Consider the following 27,888-nt stretch of genomic DNA (forward strand, 5'->3'; position numbering starts at 1 on the left):
CTTTAATGTAATTACACCTCCATTAGACTGAGAGCCACGTTTTTTTTTTTTATTGTTCAGTCACAATATTTACTAATGTATTATAGCAGCCAGTTTATTGATTACAGTCCACACATCTGAAGACGGGGGGGGGGGGATCACAGTGGTGTCTTTTGGGGTTGGTTTTAAGTACAGAGACCTCGACTCAAATCCTCTATCAGCTTCAGAAGCTTTGATTCCTAATGTTCACATCAACGCAGCACACTCTCCATGGAACAAACGTTTTTCTTACATTAGTTTAAAGATGTGAAATTCCCTTTTATTTCCATAATTGTATCAGTCACCAAAGTCTATATACAAACTAGTGTCAGGTTACCATCTGCATGACAATTGGCGTCATCGTTAAGGCAGACGAACAATTTCATTAGTCTGAGTTTTGCTGCAAAACCTAAATTAACGTTTCAAATGACACACACGGTTATGTACGTTGGCTTATTCAAGTTTTAATTAGTCAGTTTGATCATAAAACGAGTGGCAATGTCAACATAAGAAAGCAAAGATCTCAGTAAAATGTGCAGTGAAGTGTTCCTGAATCCTGTAAACGTGTATTTGAAGACTGTGAGGTACATGTTTGCATCACATTTCCCAGAAACCGCTTGACATCATAACCTAGTTTATAAAAAAGTGCATAATGTTGGGGCCTTGACCTGTGACGACCTACACACACACACACACACACACACATGCATCAGCTTCTACTCTACGAAGCCTTTTGAGCATAAACTCAAAGTGACAATTTCAGAACCACGTGAATTAAGACAAATCTCTTAAAGGGATAGATCAGTTGTTTTTTGTATGTGTGGATGTATGAGGTAGTGACACATAAGCATGTTAGACGTGTTACTGTGTGCACTCCCTGAGCCTAGAACCAGCCAGATATAGGTGGGAACACTCGGCTGCCAGCAGGACATAAGGAAAAAAAAGGATTTTATAAATAACGACATAACTGAGTCAACACAGTCCTAAAAAAACAGTTATTTCAGTCTGGTAATGTGAACGTAGCCTCTGTTTGTAACTCATACAACTGCACTTAAAGAACAACATCAATTTAAATCAGATTGGTGACAGTTTTGTGGGGTTTTTGCTGTTAATTAAAATAATGCTTTGAATTTAGGATGTACCACATTTATTTTTTCTGAAAAAAAAAAAAAACAAGGGCCAGGTGATAAAACAATCACTGATGTTTGGAATATAATATTTTGCAATCGCAATTTAAAATTATTATTGATTTGTTCATGTAAACACTTCTTTTAAAGGTTTAATCTTTAATATTTGTGAAACGCTTCACAATTTCTTCAACTTTTACTCAGGAAGAAAAATGAAGCTTCAATTATTTGCTCTTTATCAGAGTAATTATTGATATTGAATGATTTTAAATGTTTTATTGCGATGTGACCAAATGACACAGCCCTACAACAACAAAAAACAAGCTACTCCTTATTGTGACTGGCAAAAAAAAGACTTACAAGTGAAGAGAATCAAGTTGCTTTGTACAAGTGTCAGCCCTTTGTGAGTGGAGACTTCCTGTCAACTGTCTCTGAGCTTTGTCCCCACTGTGAAGACATTCAAGATCCAGGACTTGTTCATTTAGGTAGCTATCACAGGTGATGGCGTGGTGTGGAACATAAAGTGTGTGCAAAGATAAGAGATAAGATTTAAGTGGTGGAAATAAAACATAAGCGTCCAAGAGGAAAAGATGCCTTAGTTTGCATGAAGTCTCTCTGTTCACACCTTCTCCTCTTATGCTGCCTCTCAGTGGTGATGTCAAAGCAGCATCATGACGTTGGCTTTGCAGCTTTGTTGTCCAGCCGAGCCGTCACCACCTCCAACGTCTGCCACAGGTCAACTGAGGGAGGACGGTGAGAACATAAGTGAAGCACATTACTGTGTCTGGGTTAGTAGACAACATTAAGCAAAGCAAAGATTAGAGAGGGAAAACACAGACTAGCCACAATGTATCTGCAGATTAAGAGATTAAAGATGATCATTTGTGGGAAAAGTGATTAAATTAGATCAGTCACAGCCACTTATATATGTGATTATGTGATTTTCAGTGTTAAATATAGGGGACAAAATGCGTGTGTATAATATACACTATTAAAAATTGTAATTTTAAACGTTAAATTGTCACTTCATTTTAACTGTCACTTTATTCAAATAATACTTTATTCATATCACTCAAACAGTCATGTCACTATTTGAATATTTCATTCAACAGCTTGGAACTTGAATGCACAGAATTGAATATTGTTTAATTTCATTCTAGACTTTTATCCCTGTATCCCTGTATCCCTGTATCGATTCTGTTTGCTTTTTATTTTATTCTGTTTGCACAACATCAAGACAGAAACTTCATTTAACAGTTTGACGATGTAGCTCCACAAGTGGAGAATAAAAAAATGTTGAATCCCACTGTTGTTCATTTCACAAAATTAGCAACATATGTGGTGTTTGTCACATGAAGATATCCAAACTATTGATATGTCATGACTCTCATACAAGGCATTGGACCTACATTATAGTTTCCAGCCATAATGTCATTAGGGTGTCCTGCACAAAGGAATAAGGAGTTTAAATTGCTATGGACTAAGAAAATCATCTGATTTTTATTTTTTATTTGTTTTTTTTAAACGGTGTCTGATTCCATCTTCTCTGCTGTGTTTTTGTTGCTTTCTCTGACAGTACATGCTGACTTATTCAAAATTGTTTGGTTCTGAATGATTCGCCATAAGAAATATTATTGAAAATATTACTTTGGGCCTAAAGAGACACTTAAAAGCATATTTTTGCTTTTTTGTTTGTATCCAAATCTGTAGAGTCTATACACTTGTATTAACTTTTCTTTTTAGGGGTGTAAAAATATTGTTTTATGTGTTGGTTTTTTGGCTGCTTTTTTTGTTGCTTTGAAAGAATAAATAAATTCACTGACACTCTTGGTTCCATGTGGCAGGCTCCAGGATGAGGTTGTGGTTGACCTGCTCCAGCTCCCTCCTCAGGTTGTTGTATTTGGGTCAGACCTCTGAGATCCTCTGCTGACGATGATCCAAAAGCTCTAGCTTGGCGCTGAAGCATGCCGGACCCTGAAAACACACACACACACACACACACACGTCATTAACTTTATTTGTTAAGATTTTGGACTTTCTGTTGTATTTGATGAATTTTTAATTCAGGATCAGGATTTATTTTTGTAATATTCTGAATTTCTGTATGTAGTTTACTTCATGTTTTACTTTGTAGCATCTCTTCCCTTGTGTGTGTGTGTGTGTTTATTTTTACTTTCCCTGGTTAACGACACCTGTTCCTAATTGCTTTAACCTGTGCCTCGTTATCTCTGTGTTTGTTTCTTTGTTCCCTGTCAGTTGTCCTGTCTGTTCTGGTTAGTATTTAATCATTCTTTCCTATATATGTGTGAATCTGTTACAGGGTTTTTCACCATAATATAACAATTATGGACAATATTACCCAGACTAAAGTGACCCCACCACCAAAATATGTGAATTATGGATCCATGCATAGTATATACCACTTAAAAACATGTGATATACATGTTTTGGAAACCCTTCTCATATCTTTTAATTTGCATTCTTGCATTGAAATATAAAGTTAATATTTTTGATGGTGTCATGTTAACGCTCCATCACATTACACAGGGAATATTGGACCAAATAATGAATTCCTGTTGACGTTTAAAATAACAAATTCAAATGGATGTCATTGTATATTTTACCCAGCTATTCAGCCCTGCTAAGACAACAATCTGTTACATGTAAACATCATGTGATGTCACATACATCCACTCTAAAGAGGGAACTGAAACATAAGATACAAAAACAAAACAAAACCATTCAAACCTCAATAAAGAGGAGGAACAGTTTCAATGGAAAACAAAAGTACACTAAGGATCAAATGGGCTGTAGTGTTAATGTTTTACCACACCATAGTCCCCATAACCCTAAAAGATAATTTACTATGTTATGATATTCGCTTACTGAGTGCTATGTGCTTCAAAATCTCCTGTCATTTACCTATAGTGCTCTATATTATTTGTATTTCCAGTGGTCTTTGTTCTTAGCGGCAACATTGACCCAATTCCCCCCCATGTGGTCATTAAAATTGTATCAAAGTTGCCGTGTCTGAGACCGGAGGAGGCAGGGAGTGGTCTCATGGGGCCAGACCTCCTGTCATTGGGACATTACATCACCATGTGCATCTGGTCATGTTTTTTGAGCACATTTTGACTCAATGTGCAAGCTAGGATTTATTTAACCTTTATTTACCAAGGGTCAATTCCCTACATGCTACCCTAAAGTCAGGAGACGGCTTGTACCCTGTACCACCAGTCTTTGCTTGTGATATCTTTAAGGGTCCATTTATGATCTCTTACTAATTAGAAGCGGCAGCCCATAAAATATTAAGGTGAAGCCACTGGAGCTGGGTTTTAAAGATAATCATATGTTATGTTGTCTGCATAGAGCCTTGCAAAAAACCAAGTAAGGTCATGCTTCTACAATTCACAACAACAGAATAACTACCCAGATTTATTGTATTTATTTATTTTCATTTTTCATCATGGTCATTTATTTAATTACCCAGTGGGTTTGGTTAAAAAAGGGGATGTCTCCCACATTTTGAATCTTTCTTGCTCACAGCGATACATTATGCACTTCAGACCCTGGATCCATCCATCCATGCTCTATGATGCTTTTTCTTTGAAATGGGGGGGGTGGGGGAGCCAATTCCAGCTGACACTGGCTGACAGGCAGTATACACTGTACCATGGACAGCTCACCAACCAGTGACAGCAGATGCTAAGCATGTTTGTAATGATTAAGATGTTAGCCTAGATTGGCTAACATCAGGTTTTCCTACTACGTTCCTTTGGCAACAAGCAGCTAATCCAAGTTATTAATGCTTGATGGTTTGTGTAAAATTGAAATTAGTTAAAAACCTTCACAAAGACTTGGTTTACTTATATTTGTCACTGATTTAAAAAAGAGGGGTTTGTAAGAATATAAAAAAGTTATGATTATGGACATTTTGTGCCAAAATCTCAGCAGGAATCAGGTCCAAAACCACACTGGCTGCTGCAAACCAGCCAGAATCTCAAGAGAGAAAACTGTTAAATGACTTTTTGTGACACAAACCTGGTGTTGATATGATGTTAGAGGCTGCAGGGACCCTAGAAGAGCCTGAGCTGGGATTTGGTCTGCCAATGTCCCATGGGTCTCTGGCTGAGGTTGCTAAAGGTCATATATTGCGTAATGCCCTTTAACCTCCAAAAAACGTCTAAATAAACCCAGCACCTGTTCTTTTCTGCATCCTCTGCCGGTTGTCGATCTCATAGACCTTGATCTCAAAGGCCTCTGGGATTCCCCGATCCACCCAGTGAGACCGCAGACCACTAGTCGAGCGTCTCAGGGAAGTGGTTGAATCTTGGGAGGGACGCCGCTGGTGAGAACCTACAGTGAGGTGAGAAAGACAATACACACATATTTCCCTTTTATCCCTCTGTGAAACATTCTGCAATGTAAGCACCGTGCTGTTTTGTTTTTAAACAAATGCATGAGGCAGAGTAGGAGGTTAATGCATCTACAGGGCGGCTACAGCTGAAACAAAGTCATCTCTGCTACGCTGTCAAAAAAAAAAAACAGTCTACACTAAAAGCATCATGCATCACCGTGACAATGAAAGTGATAAAGACGTGTCCCTGAGTGCCCTTTAACACACAGGCCATGTGCACTTCTGCAACAGTCTGCCTGAGGGCAAACGCTGCTTACCAGGGTTCAAATATTATTCATCATAGTCGAGATGCAGGATGTGATTTTTCTATAAACTGCATTTGCCGATTTGAGAACGGAGATATGCAGTTTGTTTCTGGACCTTTACACATTAAGAATATGATTTAAGTCTAAAGTACATGTGTTACTTTTCATCAGAATGCATTTAATGCAAAATGAAGTACATCAGAATTATTTCACCCACTTAAAAGGCTTGTTTGGAGACTTAATTCATGTGTTCATCCATCGAAGCTTGGTCTATTTCCTGCTCCAGTAGTTCTGTCACCATGTTAACTATGTTTTAATCAAAAATGTCATAAAATGTTTCACTCTACATACGTCCTTTTGCAATTAAGTGTTAGTACGTATATGCACACATCCATCTTTATATTTCACTGCACCATGCAATCATCTTAATTTTCTGCAGTTATGCTTCCATTACTAAGTGCCTTCATAGTGTTCATCTATTAATGATGCGACCTCCTGCAATTAACATTTAATGTCTGTAATGAAATGAGGTCTGACTGCATATGTGTCGTCTCCAATTAATGTTACATGAAAATTTCATGTAGTCAGATGACAAGACTAAATATTGTGAATGTACGATCATGAAAATGAACATGTTTTAAGTTGAATATAATTAATCATACCATAAGACATGATAGACATATGCTAAATTTGTCAAAAGGTGAATTTTGTATGAATTTACCATCAGAATGGTTCTAATGTAAAAAAAAAAAAAAACAATGTATAAAGAAATTTGTTTTATAATATTTCTATAGTTTTTACTTTTGAAATGCTATTTAAATTGTGTAAATTCATGAGTTCAGTTTAATAACTGCCAGTTACCTGTGTTGCCTTTCCTCCGCGATGCTCGGCTGCTGCGACCCACACTGAGGAGAGAGCCGCTCCTGTCACTGACAGACTCTCTGGGTGAGACGCTGCTACCTGTGTTTTCACTGTCCCTCAGCATGCTGCCATAGCCACTGCTCACCATACTGGTTCTGTTGGAGAAATACAGGGATGTCTTCCCCATTGCGGGTGGCAGATCACCACTCAGCACACTGGTGGTGTCACTCGCATGCCCACTCAGGTGATCAGGCGACCGTGGTGCCGTCACCCGACTGTACGGCGAGGAAAAAGGAGTTATTTCATCCACTCCTCCTGCAGTGGGGCTGGAGACCCTCTCCTTTAGTAGGTCTGAGATCCGGCCGTTGACAAACCCCTGGATGACAGATTTTGTGGATGAACATGTGGAACTCTGGCTTGGAGTCCGACTGATGGATTGAAAAGATCGTGGAGGGGAAGAGGGAAGAAAGGAGGATCCCCGCTCAAAGCTAACAGTTTTACTGTCCGGAGAAAGACTGGCACTACGACTGGAGGACTGCCGTAGGCCTTTGTGAGACATAGTGAGGTTCTTTATGCTGGGGGCAGACAGTCGGCGGACTTTGGGGGTAGCCAACTTGAGTTTTCCAACAGCAGAGAGCTTGCTATGGGTCTGCTTGGCAGATTGAGCTAAAGAGCTCTGAGAAGAGAAGAAGTGATGACTGTGGTCAGAACGACGGCTCTTCCTGGGGCTCCTGCTAGCCCTTGGTAAAGTACAATGTCCCTCATTAATGTCCTTATAACCTCCCTTACAAGCCGCTTCATAACTTCCCTTGGAGCTCCCCTTAGAGCTCATAGACGTGTTACTACTGTCTCTGTACAGAGTCGGAAAGTCTCTTGGAATTCTCCCAAGGGAATTAGTCCTGCAGGCCAGCTGCTCCAATTTAGTGTTGAAAAGCCTGCCGCTGTTCTCAGTGGGTGACTGCAACCTTCCACTAATATCATCATGTTTTATTCTTGGACTTGAGGTCTCGGATACAGATCCAATGCCCGTTCTTGAAGAGCTACTAGCTTCCTGTCTATACTCTATTTCATATTTCCGAGGAGAGGAGTGGTGGAGGCTATGGTTCACTGGAGAGTCATGTCTGCCCTGCCTCCTTTCCAGTGTTACTCCTGGGCTGCATGGGGTGGATGATGTCACCTCCCTCGGGTCTCTGTGGTTGTCTGCCATGTGACCGTCCTGGTGGTTGGCATTTTGCCAGCCTCTAGGCAAACTACCCATTTTGCATGAAGCAGGGGCAGTTTCTTGGCAACCAGGTGAAACACCAGTTCTCCTGGGGGCATTCCCAACACGTTTGCAGGTCATTTCTACCCCCTCTGAGTTCCCTGTAGAGTTGGAGCTGGAATAAACATGTTCCTTGTCTCTTGGGTGTCTCCTGTCTGTATTTCTTGTTTTTTTTCCACACATTTTGTAGTCTGCTGCATCATCACAGAAGGCAGAATCCTCCAAAATCACTGAATCATAACACATTTTGGTAAAAGAGTCAAATAACTTGTCAGACTTTTTGACATGAGTGTCAGCAGCAAACGTTCCACTCCTTTTTACATGACTTATTTCATCTTCTGGACATTTGACAGTATTTCTTTTGACCTCAGACCCTGACTTTACTCCTGTGTTTGTATCATAAGGACTTTCTTTTTCTTTAGCACCATCCAAAACACAATCTTCATCTGTATTAATCAACATGGGATTAATAAATGAAGGTAAGAACCCTTTTTCCCTTCGGCACTGATGCTGGGGCTTTTCAGCACTAGCCTCTGAGACTGCAGCCTGAACAACAGAGCCTTTAGTTATACTGGAGGAAGCTGCAGCTACAGATTCTTCACTGACATTGCTGATTATCCTGATTGGTTGAGCATTGACAGAGCCTTGAGTATGTCCCTGTGACTGCCCATTGTCTCTGATACAAATAATGTTTCCACCTGTTCTTCCTCTGTCCAATGCTCCACTAATGGTCACCTCTTCTACCATAGAGAAGACAAGTTCATCTTGACCATTTAGGTCCAGCGGCTGTTGAACAGTGACTGTGATAGTGGCCTTCATTTCCTTAACACCCTCTGTAGGGAAGTTAGTTAAGACATCCCTGTGTATGGCACCGGTAGCCACGGACTGTGACGATGAGCAGGAGGATGAGGGAGATATGGGGGAGCTCTTACCAACTGGTGAGATCCTTTTGTCTGCTTTGGACCATTCAGCAGTTTCAGGACTCGGCTGTTTTCTTGTGGGCTGAAGTGCAAGGGAATTAGTTGCAGCAATATCAGCAGGGAGGGAGGGTTGAGCAGGGAGCTTATCACCTAACTTCAGAGTTCCACTGTTGGGCAACTCAAAGCAACAGGTCTTGTTCAGACTTAGTGTTTGATTCAAGAGTTCTTCACTTGAACTGGCTGCACTGCACTCCTCACAGTCATACAAACCTGAATCCTCTCTTTGGAAACTGTCTGCAGGGAGGGCACTATCTGTCTTCCTTTCTGCTTCAGGGGGCTGACTGCAACCTAACCCCTGATTCATCAAGACCTGTGGTACTTTTGACGAGTGGGTCGATTTGGTGTCTGTCTGCTTCCCTGCTTCTTTTTTGTGATGTGATTTGGTTGTGACATTGTCAACACGAGGGACTTTTGAGGAAGACTTGAGTACTTCAAGTATCTCACTTCCATCGATACAGCCCAAACGCTCTTGAAGTTCAGCAAATGTTTCACATTTAAGACAATCCCTCTCTGGTGGCTTCATGTCTGCTTTGAGCATATCCATATGGCCTTGAACATTTTCCTCCTTCTTTTCCCCCTGCAGCTGAGGGATTCTCAGAAGCTCTTGTAGGAGCGCAGTAAACTCTGGGTCATCCAAGTCAGGTTTGTTGGGAGGCAAAGACGGTATGATTGGCACAAATTCAGGTTGTGTCCGCCTTGGTGCTCCTTTGGACTTGATGAAGCCATCTGAGTCTATTTGGATGACTGTATCACAAGACTGGTCACTACTGGAATGCTCATCTAGTTCACCCCGAAGACGGAGAGGATGGATGTCAACATCAACCTCATCAGTGGAGTGGAAGGCCCGAAGGGAGAAAGATTGAGGCCCTCTCTTTTCTCTTGTTAGACTCCTGCCGCAAGGAGAGCATGAGGTGGATTGCTGTTGAATGTGAATGAATCATGCTGTTAGTTCTAGATCTTGATCATCAATTTACGTACAAATCAATGCAACAATACAACCAATTTTAAAGCAAATTCATTGGTAAAACCTTCATTTTCTTTATAAAAAAATGGGCCACTAATTAAAACATGATATACAATAGACTAGGGGGCATAGACAGTACCTTTGTCCTTTTCTGTGTCCTGCGAATACGTGCTGCCAGCTGGATGGTGGATAACGTTTCTTGAAGGTGTGACAGTGACTCAGCAACTTCAGCGATCACTGTGGTGTGGCAGTTCGTATGACCCAAGGACTCTCGAAGGAGCATCGTCAACTTACTGCTCCTGCGCAGAGACGGTGAATATTTCCACATATTAACTAAAAGAACGGATCAATCACTTTCAGTCTCCTGCCACTTTTAATGTAGTTGCTGGAGTGCCTTATGGGTTTATTTTTAGAAAAAGTTACAGGACTAACGGTAATAATTTGCTTAATGGTCACTGCCAAGATATTAATAGAGCTGACTCCACACTAATGTCTACCATACCATTTGCACCAATAATATTTGGAAGAAACGGTCTTACTTGTTGGACGTAGTTTTATGTCCACTTAGTAGAGACACGATGACTGGGCCCAGCTCAGAATGAGGGGGTTTGATTTTGCTCATAGCGCTCATTCCACTACACACATCTATCAGGGTCAACTTAGTGGGGCCACGGGAACCTACAGAGAGCAGAAGAAGGTTAAAATTCTGGATTAACTATGGAAAGAAAATTCATGGGCAAACAGAAAATTTAGCATGAATGAGCATCACTGAGTGAGTGAATATATTATTATTACAACCTTTGCCAATGGTACTGCTCTCTGTACGAGGGGGCTGGACATGGAGGGTGAAGAACATTATGGAGGTGTGGGACAGGTACGTAATGAAGTCACTGTGCCGACGCGCTGCAATGGCCACGTCCAGCAGGGAAGCTGCTCGCTCAGCAGTGGGGGCCTTCACCCGGTTGTGGTTACGTAGCTGGAAGGATTGGAAGAGACAAAAAAGAGTCAGAAAATCAAATGTGGACAGGAGATCTCATGACTTATTTCAGAAGAAACTGCAGGGTGTGTTTCACAATTATCTAACAAAGCAAATTTGGATGCCAGATTATAAAAATATCAGATTTAAAGAACTGCTTTGGATCTGTAGAAGTTTGCACTTTGTAAAAACTTTGTTGTAACGGCTTCATTCGTACACTCAGTGTTCATGTTTACTGATGGAATACTGAGAAATGCACAGACATCTCTGCCATGCATTTAGGAAACAAGTCCAAGGGAGGAGAGAGCTGCTCACTCATAATGTAATCAGATCTAATCTAATAGAGTTCACTCATTACCAGCATTATCTTCTCACATATGGTGTAGTCTATTATATACGCTGATTCCTAATAAGAACTGACAGTAATCATACCATGTCTACAGAGGAGAGATCCCATTAAAGAAATCTAGTAAAACACCAGATATCAATGCCACCTTATGAAAATGGATGGACGTTTCTTTGTGACCCCCAAAAAAGTTTTTCCAGGAATATGGGCACATTTTCAGTTTCATGGCTGTTAAAACAACCATAAAATAACACTCCTCTGTGAGCTAATTTTCAAATTGAGACTCTGACACATTGCCAGCAAACCTAAAGCCAAGAAAATGTCAAACTAGTACGGGCAGCAAAAAAAATGAAATAACCTTGGCTCTTTGGTTTTCAGATGCAGCACAAGCTGATTTATGTTCACAGAGATTGATTAGACTGCTAAAAATGCCAGAAAATAACCTGTTTTAGAGGAGAAATTGTGCTTCAAAGAAATTCACCACCAATTAGTGTCAATGAATCGTTAAAAAGACTTCACGAGACAAATTAGAATGCACTGATAATTTATACTATTATTTATGCCCTTTTTCTTTCTAATAAGAAGTGTGATTAATCCTACTTGTATCCCGTAGACCGGATCTTCTTGGAGTCTGATACGAGCTCTCGGGCTATCCTGGACGCTGCCCACAGAAGGAACGACCTCCCCCAGGAGATCTCTTAGCGTGTCCTCCTCTCCGCAGCACAGCTCAACGGCAGACACTGATACTGTCAGGTCAGTCCAGGTCTTCTCTCTCCGCCGCTCGATGGTGCTGTACAGCCAGGAGATGGCACAGGGAATGAGCCCCAGCTTCTGGACGCTCTCATCACTCCCCACCATGCTGGACCAGGAGCCTGAGGTACACAATGGAACAAATGATGCATCCATGCAGTATAAATACCATGCCAAGCATATTAAAATGTCCACCCCGTAGTATACACACAAATACCACCAATCTCTTAACACACAAGAGATACGACAGGACTTCTGTATTTGTACTGCTGTTTTGAAAGAGCTACAGGAGTTTTTTGGTTTTTTTCAATTACTCCATTATTCATCAAGCTGGTTATTTTACAATCAAATACAAAAAAACGGTGGAATTTTAGAGTTATGTGAGGATAATGAAAACCATTCTTAAAGGGCCAGTGTGTCATCTATTATCAATTATCTATTATCAGTACATATGTATATATATTCATACATTTTATATACAGAATCTCACTTAACATTTCAAAAGAAATCTCAAATGCTACAAGGGCAAGACGACCCATAAAACTGCATCAATTTGCTGGAGATAAAAAGCTAACATCATAAAAGAATGGCCATAAAAACATCAACCACTGAGGCTAATTAAAAGCCAAAGGTTTTCCATGTAGGAGGATCTGCTCCCTCTGACACACAAACATTTTCAGATCATAATATATAATTGAAAATACCCTTGAATTCAATTTCTCTTCATATATCCCTCCCTTAATCCTATACACTGGACCTTTAACTCTGTACGCTACATATGAAAGTACTATTAGCAGCTGGTAAGCTTAGCATTATCTTAAATAGTGTTGCATCTTGTTTGTTTGAACAGAGGTTTATGTCCTGTGCAATTTGCACCAAGGCAATAAAGTGGTTTGAGAATACAGGGTGGACCACAGACCACGGCATTTTTACTACTACAGTTGACCTGGTCATAGGTGGAAGTTGGTGTTTTTGTCTTGTCACTGTCATAGTGCATTGTGGGAGTGGAGCCTAAGGGGTGACAGTATGTACCACCCAGGCAATTATACCCCCTTTTAAAATGCCCAATAATGGCAGGAAAGGAAGAAGCATCTGATAATGTGAGCATGTCTGCTGCAGTTTGCAGGTCAGAGGTGAGCAGTGACCGTGTCTGTGACACTGAGAGAAGACAAATACAAGAGAATATGGTATCATTAATGGCAGAAATGCACTGATACGAAATACAATGCAGGAACACTTAAAAAAGCCCAAATAAAGCCGACACAGGTATTCAGAAACATCCTCACAAACAGATTTTCTTATGGTTTGGTGCCTTGCTGGATGTCCTGTTGCACTTTTGCCCCCACATCAGTTGTGAGTCGCGCTTTTATCCTTTTTTGTCGTATCCAAACTTAAATTGAATAAGGATAGGGGAATTGGTTTACTAGATTTAAAGGCCGAGCTGCCTGCCGTTATTCAGAGAGAATAGTATTCTGTGGAGGAGATTGATATCCCCCTGGCTGTGGGCCACGTGTAGTCTGAATTGGCCAACTAATTCAATCAGATTTACGGAGAGTGGCGTCATGTGAACAAGCAGCTCCAAGGAGACCATGTCCTTACTCCTGCGTGTGTGTGTGTGTGTGTGTTGCACGTCTATTAAACCCCTTCACTGATGCTAAGTGCAGGGTTCCATCTCTGTAATAGCAATGGATTACAGTCCATTTTGTTTCCACTGCACACTGAGCTTGGTGTGTCAGAAAAATAAAATATTATTTTTTCCTGATCATTATCTTTCACCACAGTCACAGCGCTGATGTCTTTTTGTGGTGTGCTGTGAGGAATGGCTGGCTTTTTCTTTTAAAGCACATGTATTGTATAATTAATGAATAGGCTTTTATTCACAAAGTAACAGGTGCAAGACGAATGGTAATGCAGGACCGAGTGGATGGCAACACTTTAGGTCACTATACTGTGGGGAAGGAAAGAGGATGGAGAAAGGACAAATGGAGAAAGAGAGTGTATCAGGATTGGCAGTGGGACAGAGATGTAAAAGGGAGACATGAAGTTTAAGCAATAATGAAAGAGTGAATGATAGCAGGAGCGGGCCAGAGGAGCAGGAGGAGGGGAGGGTACGTTGGCCCCTGAGATAAAAGCATCCCACTCCCATCTTGAGATTTTAACCCGTGGCCTCACACAGTGACCGATTACTCACCCACGTCAGCACACCCCAAACCCAGGACACATCCATCGCTGCCGCTGAGCACACAGCGGATGACATCAGCCAAGACGCCTGCACACACCTCAGCCTGGCCGGAGAGAACAAAGGACAGCAGAGCATCTCGTGATTCACCTCCACACTGGAAAAGTGCATCCAATGAAATGAAAGTGCTGAAGCGGAGGAGGGATGCATGCTGATTCTCTACATTCCCCTGGGCTCAGATACTGTAAGCAGAGCTCGGAGAAGGTTGAGTTTAATTGATGGACTGTAAGATTGTGGTGGCTATCCAGGCCCTATCAGCTTTCAGGTCATCAGACAGGGAGAGCAATCGCGCCATTATGTGGTGTAGAAGTGGAAAAATGCCTTTTCAATATTAAAACACAGAATGCACAACATTTGTCCATGTAAAACAAATCCATCAAGAGAGATCAGTCATTTTGAGCTCAAACAGAAACCATTTGAAATAATATTAATCAGAATCAGAAGGAACCAAACCTGGCTTGACTCTTGAGGAAATGCAGCATCAAAGTTGAATGTTCTCAGAAGACTTTTGCCATCCCTGCCGAGTATCACTGCAGTGGGTGGTTGGCTGTTGCTCACTGGTTCCATTATGATGACTCTTTTTTTAGACGGGTCAATCTGGAGAACAGGTGGTTGGCCTTGGCCCCGTGACTGTTCTGGGCTTACCCTGAGCACGACTTTGACCTGTATTCAAAGGAAATTAGAAGGAGAATCATGTTGATTGTTACATACGAAAAACAGATGACTTCAAATATGTTTTTTTTTTAATTTGACGAGGTACATTTAGTAGTACTGTAAACAATACAAGTATTTCTTGAGATTAAGAGATGCTAATAAGAAGCTATAGTTGTGGCTGTTGAATAAAGAGTGTGCACAAATATGTGACTCACTCACAAATACGCATGCAAGTGATTTCAGAGGAAGCCTGAGAAAGAAAGTGGACCAGCAGTCATTTCTGAACATAAACACCAAATATCTTCATATCAAATTTGGTGCGTTTCTAACATTGCTGTCTTTGCATCCTGATTTCAGAGGAAACTTAAATATACTGCATACACATATACATATATATATACTGTAAATATAGAGAGAGAGCATGATGTCATATGTAGCAAAGAGAGCAAACTATTGGACAGACTGTGTGAATGAGGCATGGAGTAGTTTGTAAATTGGAAATGGGAACCTTGGAAAAAATAATTTGGTTTAAGCACTGGGTGTGGTGAGATAATGATGCTGCATTTGGCTGTTACTTACAGTATATTTGCAAATGACATCATTTTTAAAAATGTTTTTATTCATTCGTTCATTTCAAAGGAAGAGTTTAAAGTTAGAAAATAAATGTTACCATTTGATGCACCGTACCAGACTATAGCTTACAACTGATTTGCATGTGCAGTTGCTTGTGCAGCATTTACACAAGGAAAACGTAAATATAAAGTACATCACAGATGTATGCTTGAAAATCAAATGAATAGTTAATCTTGAGTCACAAAAAGAGTGCAGAGCTGAGCAGCTTTTAACAGACTTTATAAGTCGTTAAAAGTGTGGAAACACCTGCAGCTTCTCACATCATCAAATATGTTCCACTTAATTGCAGCAGCAGAAAAAGCCAACGACCAAAATGCAATCGTAAAGTCCAGCGCATGCAGTATAAATGACATTCTAAAGGAGCTCATGGAATACTTACCTTGTGGGTGGGGCCAAAAACAAATCTAAACATTTTAAAGCAGAGTATTTATTATTTTAGATTAGATTTAGATTATTTTATCCAGTATCTGACAGTGAAAAGAGGGCTTTGCTCGTTTGTTAAGAGCTTTCAAAGTTTGATTGTATAAAGAGCCTTGAACTGATTTGCACAAATACAAAGAACAGACTTTATATTTTTCTTTAATGTTTCCTTGAGATAAAAAACCTGCTTCCTTTTGATTGCATTGAATAGACACTTGATCCAGTGAATGCAGAAACTGCATGTAATTACAAATACATAGTGAGGCATACCACCTGCTTTATATTTCCGCATGTCATGACATTAATTCCTTAATGCAGCTCTGTTCGGGAAGCCCTAGAATTTAGAGGCTTTAAGGTCTTAAATTAAGTTAGACCCTGACTCTGACAGCGTTTAACAAGGCTCATACGTCTCAGTCTGCAGGAAGTCAAGGCAGCATTTACCTCACAAAGGACAATATGCTGTATTATAGTATGTAAACCAGTTATTAAGTCATTCATAATCGGGGATTCAGGTCTGCAAGATTGCACATAGGCCAGATAAAACAGGATGACATTACACCATGACATCATCCGCCATTGACGATGTAAAAACCAGACAGCCATTTTCCATCTGCCACATAAGTTTCCAGTGAAGGATTTTTCCCTCTCTCCCCCCTCATAATTTTTATACCTTATGCAACCCTATTGAACATGTGTCAAACTCTATTTATGAGGATTAAATTATTCAAGAGATCAATTTAAAAGCAGGGAAAATCTTCCTCCACTCCCGCACACATGTATATTCTTCCACACACACACACACACATAGCTGAGTGCTCGGGCAGGTGCGGGGTCTATCCAAGCCCTTATCTGTAACTCTAGACTAAACCCAAGAGTCCATCTATGAGACAAGGGAAGGGCAGGCAGCCATATTGATCCCCCAGTTTCTCCCCGAGGAGGAGAGGAGAGGAGAGGGGAGGGGAGGAACAAGATGGAGACATTAGCACCACATTACAGTGTATCATGAAAGAGGATTGATATAGGATCTCCTCCAAAGTGACTGTGAGCTTGTTACTCTGCAACACGGGTGGTGAAAACACTTCCAAGGTGGTGTAAAGATGGAGTAATATTCTTTCACATTCACACCACTATTCCAGGCTTGTTATTCTTGTCTCGAGAGTAAAGTAGACCAATTTTCAAGCGTAATCTCAGAAAAATGTGCAGAAAATTGGGTCCAAACATTTGCCAGAGCTGGAGATTGTCAGGGTCAGAGGTGTTCACAACAGCAGGAGAATCTCTGGAACATCTTTTCCTGCTCAAGGCAGACGAGGAGGTGGAGGCTCCACCTCCTCGTCTGCCTTGAGCAGGAAAAGAGGCAAGACACTTGCAAACTCACTCACTGTGTATAATCCAAAGTTTCTCCTGCTGCGTTCACACATGAGCTTACATGGACGTTATCCAGGGATTTGGTGAGGAAGCTGGCGGGAGACGAGCCGGAGAATGTCCAAAGTGACTTTTGAGGGTGTTCGCGTTCACATATACAGCCACTCTATACAATTTCAGGGATATGTTTGGACTTCAGTCCATGTCTGAAAGCAGCTTAATACCCTCCTACAGACTGTGAGATTTCATCAATCTTATAAGACCATTATGAATCACACTGTGCACCATGGATCTAATAAACGTGGCTAAGTAATCAAGTATAAAGCATGCAGAGTCTACAATGCTGACACATACTGAATCGTAGGCTACAACAAGCATTAACGTGTATTGGCAATCTCTTTATGTGTGCGAGAAAAATTCAAATAAGAGGCAACAGATCCCACATAAGCATTCAGTTTGTGTTTTGCCTACATGTGCTGCTTCATGTTTTCATTGGCTAGTCAGTAGAAGTTGAATATAGCAGGTCTTTTCACATACATTTCACAGAATTCTTGTGATGGTCTTTGTGTGGCTGTCTTGACTTGATATATGATATGAAGTCAAAAGCCTGAATCAGTCGAACCTTTACGAATACAAGCTGCGCTGACCTTTGTGAGCACAGATAATGGCTGAGGGCTGCCCCTGATACTGTAATTACTTTGAAGGTTAAATAAATAAGGTGTGTTTCTGATGACATATGATAAACGAGCACCGTTTCTAATCGAATCTGTTTTGGTTTTGTTACAGCAAGGATGTTCAGTTGGAGGCTCATTAGGGAACATGACTGGCTACGAGCCACTTCCTCCAATGAGGTTGATTTTAGTTTGACAATCTTCATCTCCATGGAAATTGTCTTTTGTTCATATCATAGTTATTCAACAGCATGCCCAAACCAATTTAATGATTTGCTTTATGCCTTTAGATAATCAAGTAGCTCCAAAAGGATTATTGGCATTATAACCCAGTTACATCCGTATGAAAGTGGTCCATTTAAAAACAGAAAAATCTTCTGTAAGTCTACTGGAATGTGAAGCTGCAGGATCTACCTTGCCAACATTGGGTGAGTCTCTGGTTCTGGTGGCAGCTTGGAGCAGGCAGGAGGGAACTGATGGTGGGTTTTTCTGGACAATCTCCCTGAAGCAGGTGGAGAGATGGGCGGGAGCTGGATCAGATGCCTGGCCCTTTTTCCTCAATGTCAGGCTGAGCTTCTCAGCCGCTCTGCAGGAGGAGAGGAGGCAGCATGACATGCCAGTGAAACCACTAATGAAACCGTTACAGTCAGGATGCAGATAGACATTTGCTGTTATATTTCACATATAGAGTAGATATATATATATATATATATATATATATATATATATATATATATATATATATATATATATATATATATATATATATGTATACTTTGCCAGAAAGGACATGGCAGCAGTGTTGGCGATGTTGACCACTTTGGAGATGTGAGGGATCTTGGAGCTCGTCTGTACAGGCCCAGCATCAACACAGCCCTGGGTTGCATCACCTGCAGCCTATCAGGAGAGAGAGCTCATTATAGAAATCCAAATTTGTAATTGCCCACCATTACCCACTCCAGGAGAGGATATTATCTTGGGAAATACTCTGGGGAGAAACCCAGGGCGTGTGTGTGTTGAAGTAGGGCATCTAGGCTGAGAGAGCACTGGGTTAAACATGAATCATTAAGTCATATTACAGCCGTGCGGCTCGCAGCGTGTGGAGAGTGAGGCAGCACTTGTGATGGCAGAGGTGACTGCCCTCTCGAATTGAAACATGAATCAAACATGACACAGGCACACAAACCTGCAGTCATGTTCCAAGTCATTCCAACACTTTCGCAGTCGTTGCTTCACAGTGTGTGGTTTGCCCATTCATAACGTGTGTGTGTGTGTGTGTGTGTGTGTGTGTACACAACATGACCTATTCAGCATGCATCTGCTGCTGCTCAACGTGAAGTAACAGAACCTCGCCACAGGCCTCAGAGTCACTGTTGTTGTATGACATTGGTCTTCTGCTCCGCTCCAAACCTCCACATCTCATCAGTGTCTCACACATTTTTAAGGCAGCTAATTTTTTTCCCTCATAATAATGTCCAACAATGACAATTAATGCCATGGCAGAAGAAATACAGTCGTAATTTTGAATGAGACTAAAGTGAAATTGTAAAGATGTTGTTAATACTGAATGTAAAAGAAATACAAGCACTGCGTAATTCCTCCTCCCTTCCTCCTGTTCTGATTTGCTCTCGTGGTCATTTATTATCTTGTTTTCTTCTCTCCCACTCGCCACTCCATCATCTAACTTTTTCCCTTCCTTCTCATCTGCTTGTTTTGTCTGCTTACTCTTTTCTCTACTCTCCTACTATTTCCTCTCAGATGCATAAACCTGTATTGATCTGCTCTGATACAGGACGTGCCAAGACAATTTCTTCTTGAACAAACCAGGACAGTTTTATGTGAGTAGAATTGTTGCATTGTTGAATTTGACCAGACATTACAGGGTAATTACAACATTGCCCTAAAGGCCATTTTAGTCTGGATGAAAATTACTTCACACCCTTCAATATAAAAGCACTGCTCTTATATTGTTTATGTGTAAACATGTTTATATACTGTAAATATATAGCATTTTTTTTTCTTTTAACATTAAAGTTAAGTCAAACAATAAACAAAACAAATCAAGAGGCCAAAAATATCAAGAAAGTGTAAACATGTAATTTTGTACATAAACCAAACATAACTGTTTACCAGCTATAAACATTTAAAAAAATTCAAATTATGCTATATAATAACATGGTCCTGTACAACACTGGTATACTTTGTGATGTACAGTCGACCTGGTCATTTCAAATAGTTTTTAAAGCTGGAAGACAACTTATCATTATGTTGTTGTTACACCATGATATTATTTATGTTGTTATAAATAATATCATGGTGTACTTTGACCATCCACATTTGTATAGTTCGCCTAAAAGCCCTGCCTTCACGATTACTGTCTTGGCAATGGGGACATGTTTTTTTTTCCATTTAAAAATAGGGGTTAATTTACAACTCAAAGAAGTTGCATTGTTCTGCATCCAAGACAATGAAGAAACTAGCTTTCACCGGGTATTTATGCTGTTTTTCATACAGAAGGAGGGAAAATACCCTTGTTACTCACGTCTTAACCACTGCTGCATCTTTCTGTCAATAATAATACACCTGGAACCACTATGTGAAAGTATTTTGTTGCTTCTTTAAGTTAAATGAAGAAATAAGTACCACTAACTGATGTGTTTGGCTAATAGAGCTGCTAACGTTAGCCTAGCTCAGGTTAGCTTGTCGTGTTTTATCATGAGCACATGTTTAATGTAACACTTCACAAATCTACTCTGTGTAAAGTACAGTGTTAGGTTACTTAGGTTAATGGACGTAACAGCGTTGTTAGCCAGACATGCTAATATGCCGAGCTTACACCAGAGCACATCAACACAACGTTAGACACATTTAAAACAAAATCCACCCTTTCATTTCATGGGGAAAAGCAAAGCTTATAAGTGTCTGTTGTTAAAGTGTGACTGAAAAAAATGCTGCTCAAGGAAGTGGTTTAGCAAATGGTTTGTTGTGATGTCTATGAATATTTTATTAAGTGAGGCAAATAGTGCATCAATGTTGAGATATTTGGATTTTCCCTTTGTCCTTCGAAGTAAAAGGAGAACTCCACAAAAACTCACCTAACAACATCATACAGTATAAAAACTGTTCACACTTTAAAAGCTTTTTCATTGGGAGCTGGAAAGTAGTGTGCGCTCAATCTGCTTTGACTTCCATCACAGTAATGCATATCACAAACCACCCTGTTAAATATGACCACCCCCCTATTGATCACAAATGCATTTTGACTCACTGGCTTTTATGATGGGGTTAAATCATGACCCGATTCCATTCCATTAGCAAAAGTACTTTTAAACAACGGCCCAAGCCAAAGGATCTGAATAGGCTCTGATTAGTCTCTGTAAATCATTGCACTGCTGACACAAGTACCCGTAAGAACATACTTCACCCACACTGCTCATTTAAAGGGGGACCCTCACTGGGGATTGTGTTGTGTGAGATTTATTGGTCGAGAGAAAGCTTTTAAGGGAAGCCTACCTTATGGTAACGATAGATGGTGACACCATCAGGATTGTACACAGATTTACAAGTGATGAGCTGCTGCTCCTCCACCCAGCGGTCCATATCCTGGTTGGGGAGTTTGAGCCCCCTGCGTCTGAGGGTTTGAGGGGTTCTCTGAGGGGTCCTGGGGCTCTGTGGACTGTAGGTTTGAACATGCGGTTGATGTGCAGCCATGTCAGCTTCTCTCAGACCCCGATCCCCATATCTTGTCTCACTTAGTCCCAGCAGTGTACTGCTGCTGAGGCTGGGCTCAGGCAGAGGCTTAGCCAGCGACTGACCCCTGTTCAGAGCCAGGTGGATGGCCTCATGTTTGAGCTGGTTCAGGCTCGTACCACAGGCTGAACACTGACCCTGCTCCCTGTCTCTGTCCCTGCATTCAGTGGTGGAGCGGCTGTGGACGCGGAGGTTGTCATTAAGAAATGCTGATAGGTCACTTGAGTCCTGCAGGATCAGAAAAGAAGACAGAATTACTGGATTTCAAACAGGAATCGGACTTAAAGCTGCAGGACATGATTTTTAGTGAGTGTGGTTGTTAATATCATTCTGCCTCTTTTGGGTCTTCCTGATCAGAAACTCTGGTCTGTCAAGCATTACTATCAGACCAGTTTGTGTGTATGCAGCAGCACTGAATTGTTGAACAACTGGGCTTACTGAGCAGTAGAATTCACTTCTTGGGCACTTGTTTGTGTTTTCAGTCATTCTCCAAACTCTCTGCAGCTGTCTCACTTTACTCGTACAATTGCTGTTGCTCTGTCTGTCCTGACATACAATGAATCACTTCCTATGTGCAGCACGGGAATGTTGCCAGGCAACATGATATCTCAACACTGCGATACTGAAAAACACAGAGAGTTGTGACAAAGTTTTCATTCAATCATTAGTTTATATTTAAAAGTTACGCACTACAGCTTTAAGTGTTGAATACTCCTGACTTGATTTTCTATATTTTTGCAGAGTTTGCACTTGTCTGCGTTATGATCTAAGCTTGATTTTCCAAAAGCTTATGAAGCCACTATGAGCTAATGTGCTGTATCAGGATTGAGAATTACATAAATGATTACTGTGCATATGAAAATTGAGCCCGGGGACGGCACTGTGGGCGGTCCCGGCACTTAGCAAAGTAATCACTGTGTCGGTAGTATTGAAACAACCCTCGTCATCTTTATTAGAGCAGTAAGCAAAAAAATGAATCGACCGAACCGCTAACGCACATGAAACATGTCATGAATCAGAAATCTGCAGTTAACGACAAATTCATGGAGAATGACACAGAGTGACACATCATCACGCAGCCATAGTAACAGGATCTCTTTTTTTTCCAACTCATTTGAAATCTGAAGATTTTCTCCCTGGCTGCAAGACATGTTGGTAAAATACTATAAAACATAGAAACAAGAGCATAAGGAAGGCTACTTTCTATGAATAAGAGTTTGCAGTTCTTCTATGTCATCCTTGTTCTGGCTCCTTACCTCAAATAATATTTGATTATGTATTCTAAATGCTCCACTGGGTCCCATTAAAACAAAATCCATCTCATTTGAAAACTGGAGGTGATTAGAAATTTCAGGCACTTTTAGGGCCCCATTTTTCTGTCCTTTTAAATCTCTTTTAAACATGTTTTTACTAGTTTAAATCCTTGCTGTCTTTTTATGTTGTGTGTCAGATAGCATTTCTATTATTTCTTATTTTAACATCTTACTGTACTATAAAGCTTTTGTTTTAACGCCTTATCTGTTGTAAAGCACATTTAAACTTTGTTTTTGAAAGGTACTATATAAATGAATGTATTATTGTGATGTCATGATTCAATGATCATGTGTCACTAACTCATCTCTTTTTAACATCTTCTTTCCTCTAACACTTAAAACATACAGTACATTATAATGCTCTTCTGGTGCGTTTCAAAGCACTTTTTTTGGGGCCCTTTGATCAAATCAAACCAACCCCAGACCACATGATATCAAACCACAAATTGAAAACAATAGTGAATTACATTTGCTTATTGTGTATTAACAGCTTGGACAGAAGCTGGTCCACTAAAGACCCAGCTGTTTTAGCACTGAATTGAAAACCCTACTCGTTTTTTTGCTGCTATATAATATTAAACCTTGTCATCAATTATTCATTAATTTATTTTCCTTCTCCACTTGCCTCGAGTCCCTGAAGCGCTGGAACACTTCATGGTTTATACCTTACAGAAATGATGAAGCTTTTGGCAGCAGTGTTAGTGGCCTGTTAAAAGGGGGGTACTCTTTCTTTGGGGACACTCTCTCTCTCATGTCAGGGCCCCAGGGAATTGTCTGCTTTGCTTATACCCTGTTGCTGTCCCCCCCGTCTCCATTTTGTCTTATCAAACTAATACTGCTTTGCTTTTGTGTGTTTTTCCTCCTTTGTCTGCACCCCCTGCCTAAACAAAAATGAATCCAACCTCCAAATCATGATATTGGACACTCCTGCAGTGCAGTCACTTCCTGTTTGTTCTGTCCTTGACACCCACCGACGTCCAATGGACTCAGTCACCCTCTAGCCCCTCCCATCCACTCCATCCATCCTGCCAGTGCATCACAAGTGACCCATATTCCCCCAGAGGAGCACTGAAGGAGCGCTCAACTGTTCCATAAAAACAAAGTCATTCATATTCTGAAAGGGCTGATATATAATACCAGACAAATCGTGCCACTTTCAGTTTTCAACTAGCAACTCATTAAAAGGTTTAAAGACAGACACATAGTCGGGGACAGGACTTTCCATCTTAGCGAGATCACAAACACTTAAATACCTCTAAAAGATGATATTACAGAGACACAATGCTTTTGAGAAACCACGCTTAGTTAGATCAATAAACCTGCGACAAACTGACTGGCTTATCAGATTTCGACTGACCATGTCTGTGGCCACAGGATACAATCTCTCCATTCTGCTGCTGCTCGGACTGTGGTCTCTCTCTAAAAACACTACAACGCTAACTGCATGCATGCCCCATCCCACTCGAAGGAGGACGGAATAAATGGCCTTCCCTCCTTGGAGAGGACTGTGAGGATGACGCAAGCATGTAGAGATGAAATATTCATGTCCATTTGAAAGCGCTCACACTGGAGCAACACTGGTTTACTCTGTCGATTGGAGTGTTTGATGGATGTCAGCGGTGACAAATGATGGATGGATGCAGAAGTGTGTGGGCATGTGCATTCCTAATAGACAGCACGGGAAACACTGATGCTCCACTGTAATGTGCCTATAGTGTTTATAGTGTTTTTATTACCAAATATTACACATTTTCAGAACTTAAATTGGCCGTATTTAAATGTTTTAAACTGTCTTTATGCTATATCTAGAATGGAAAATTAAATTGCTTTAATTATGCCCAAATATTGCTGCCATATATGCAATGTTCCCCATCTTTATTAATTTCAGTCTCATTTAAAATAAATTTTAATCTCAATTTGACTATCCAGTGGCTGAATATGTATATACAGTATACATATATATATATATATATATACTGTATGCATGTATATACAGTATAAATATATATATACTGTATGTATGTATATATATATAAATAATTTATAATGCAAAACATTAAAAGTGTAAATAATAAGTGGATTTATTTTATAATTTGCATCTATGAAATCTAAGAAAACATTGATACACTAAAATATTATGGATAAACATGTTAATGTAAATATGGAAATATTCTTGACAGTGCTTTAGTATTTAATCCTCTGAGTGTGACCACTGGTTGGGATTTCAGCCATTTGACTCTCTTCCACGCTCCCCTCAGACAAAGAAAACTGTATCTATAACATTGTTATTTTTGCTATTAGTTTGTCTTATTGTTATGGTGGAAAAATCACAATATATCAACTATAATATCCAAATCTATCACAGTGTATAATCACACCTGAAATGTATCACATCACCAGATTTTATTGCCAAAACACAATATTTTGGGTGGAGACAGAAGAAAGCTTATGCTTATGAATGTGAGTCTAATATTTTTAACCTTTAATTTTGTTTTATTCAATTATATATGTTTCTCATTTATGACCCTACACCACCTGCCGAGAATCCTGTGATGTGTGTTATTTAATTATTTCAGCCCATGCCAAACCTTTAACACATTTCTGACAAATTATTATTCCAACAACAATTAGAAAGCATGTGTGATGGTGCATTCACGGTCCACGGTCCTCCAGCGGAGGCTCTCTGTGACTGACCTTGCAGGAGAAGTGATGGTGAACAGCCAGACTCAGAGCCTGTTTCTTCAGAGCAACGAGGGTCGCTGAGCACTTCTCACAACACGCAACTTTCCCCTCGGACCTCCCGAAGCCGGGTTTCTTCGCTTTGGATCCTCTGCACATGCTCCCAGCACCAAACCACATAGTAGTCCTGATGCGGTCCCCCACGGAGCCGGGCAGGGACATGTACGAGCCCGGGACAGCGTCCGATCCCTGGTACATATTCCGGTGTGGGTCTCCCTGTCTGGAGACTCCGGCGCCCTCAGGAGCAGGGCGCTCCCTGTTGGGTTTTAAGCGGTCTGTTCCTTTAACACTTGTAGAAAAAGCAGTGGTCTCACAGTGATGCTGCACTTCACAGCTCTGAGGAATAAATCATCATAATAAAGAGGATGATGCGTGTTGGGTTTTGGCTGTGGATAATTAGATATTAATCGACATGCACAACTGTCTGTAACCACACCCAAGTGTTTTTCTTCTTTTCTTTCTCACAGAGCAACAATGTGGTTCTTTTTATAAAAGTCTCAACAAACCAAACATGGTTTTAATAACGTGAAGAGGAAGATAAAGAAGAAATGTGCCACTTACCCAGTGCGCTCCTCTGACCGAGCTCTCTCCTCTTCCAGTCAGAGATGACATGACAACTTGTTAATATTTAAAAAGATATCCGGAACAAAGGCGGGCTGCGCTTTTATTTAATTTCGCCAAAGCTCCGTGGGTGTGAAGCAAAACCATTTCACTCATGATGATCAGAGGTGGACAGTGATGAGACAAACTCAGAGGCTGCCTGTGAGGAGACTGTGAGAGATGGAGCGGTGACAGTGGCACAGTGGAGACGGAGACAGCGAGCGCGCCGGAGAAGTATACCGTGCATTGATTCACTTGTCCTCGGGGAGGCGCTGAAGAGCAGACAAGTACAGTCAGCAGGTTGGACCAGACGCTCAACAGTTTTTTTAATAAGAAGAATAAAAACAAATATGTTATACACAAGAGGCAGTGTGAGGGAGAATATCCCCTACATGCTCAATAGAAAAAAAACAGGTAAACAGCATTTACTGTGTTAATTATGTGTCTCATAATTATAATGCACAATAAAAACATAGTTTGGTAAAGTGTTTTGGCAACAGATGTTTGTATGTTGTTGCTGTATGTGTGCTATGTTGTTACCTGCAATTATTGTTTTGTTGTTTTTTTTTCTCTCTCTCTGTGTGTGTGTGTGTGTGTGTGTGTGTACTTGTATCATTACCTCTTTAGGATCTTTCTGGCATAAACTCTGACCTGTACTATGACCAGATGGTCCAAGTGACCAACATCTGCTCCTAATGAGCCTTTTCTGAGGAACTTAAGTTTCAGGCTTGGATGTGCTCCATTATGGATGGGGTTGTTTTTTTGTGGCTTTTTTTATCCCACATTATATGTGAATGTTTGTGGTCAAGGAGCATGCTGCTGACAGATACTCTAGTATTATTATAATAATAATAATTATTATTATCATTATTATTTTTTAAAGCGGTAGAAGATGGATGGATGGTCAATGATAATGCAACTGATCATGTAGAGGTATCTTTATGTCTGTCTGTCTACTGAATTTTAAACACAAACACAATATAAAAGGTGATCATACTTAATACAAGGGGGGAATAATAACTGAAACCCATGCAGTTTATATACAGTGCATGTGGAAAGTAAGGGTCTGTTAAAAAAGCGATTATTAAATTGCTGTGGAGAGTATTTGTTATTAATGTATAGGAAGAGGATTTCATATTTTGGACCCTTGGAATAACATATTAAAGAGGGATTGCGAAATATGGGGGGAGGGCTACGCCTTGGTAGCCCATGAAATTGATAATTCAAAGTAAATTATGTCATAAAGGAAGAAGGCAGGGATCTTTTGAAATAAGTATGTAGAAATAAACTGTTCAGTGAAGATTCTTGCAACATAGCAATTAAATACAACTGCCTTTACAATTGTGGACACATGCAGTCTTTGAAAGGTTCCTAATATCAGTATAAGCCCTGTGATGTGACTTTTGTGATGGCACTAGAGATCTCATACATGCAGCGACAGTTTCCTGATAAATAAGAGGTGAGTGTAAAGTAAAAAGGCAAGATCATTTTAGCAAGGATAGTTTTGTTATCTTTTAATGTGTGAAAAACAGGGATATATCATGACTTGAAAAAATAGATGA

At 40.4% G+C, this 27,888-nt stretch overlaps 1 protein-coding gene across 1 annotated transcript; it reads right to left on the bottom strand.

Annotated features, from left to right (window-relative positions):
• Positions 1-1,271: 1,271 nt before the first annotated feature.
• Positions 1,272-26,612, bottom strand: LOC131444128 (kinesin-like protein KIF26B). The gene is made up of 15 exons (XM_058614288.1): positions 26,288-26,612; positions 25,682-26,062; positions 21,438-21,902; positions 18,700-18,821; positions 18,339-18,510; positions 14,638-14,847; positions 14,137-14,230; positions 11,796-12,067; positions 10,672-10,849; positions 10,413-10,551; positions 10,013-10,172; positions 6,669-9,828; positions 5,346-5,501; positions 2,969-3,119; positions 1,272-1,885 (listed from the first exon to the last, which is right to left on the bottom strand). The coding sequence occupies exons 1-15, from the start codon at positions 26,336-26,338 to the stop codon at positions 1,882-1,884; spliced, it is 5,715 nt and encodes a 1,904-aa protein (XP_058470271.1). The 5' UTR covers positions 26,339-26,612; the 3' UTR covers positions 1,272-1,881.
• Positions 26,613-27,888: the final 1,276 nt, after the last annotated feature.

Source organism: Solea solea, chromosome 17 (genome assembly GCF_958295425.1).
Source record: "Solea solea chromosome 17, fSolSol10.1, whole genome shotgun sequence".
Classification (NCBI taxonomy): Eukaryota; Metazoa; Chordata; class Actinopteri; order Pleuronectiformes; family Soleidae; genus Solea; species Solea solea.

Coding starts and splice junctions, on each gene's coding strand:
- LOC131444128 (XM_058614288.1), bottom strand. CDS start 26,338: ATGTCATCTCTGACTGGAAGAGGAGAGAGCTCGGTCAGAGGAGCGCAC. Junction 21,903..25,681: donor ACCATCACTTCTCCTGCAAG/GTCAGTCACAGA, acceptor CTGATCCTGCAG/GACTCAAGTGACCTATCAGC. Junction 18,511..18,699: donor GCCATGTCCTTTCTGGCAAA/GTATACATATAT, acceptor CTCCTCCTGCAG/AGCGGCTGAGAAGCTCAGCC.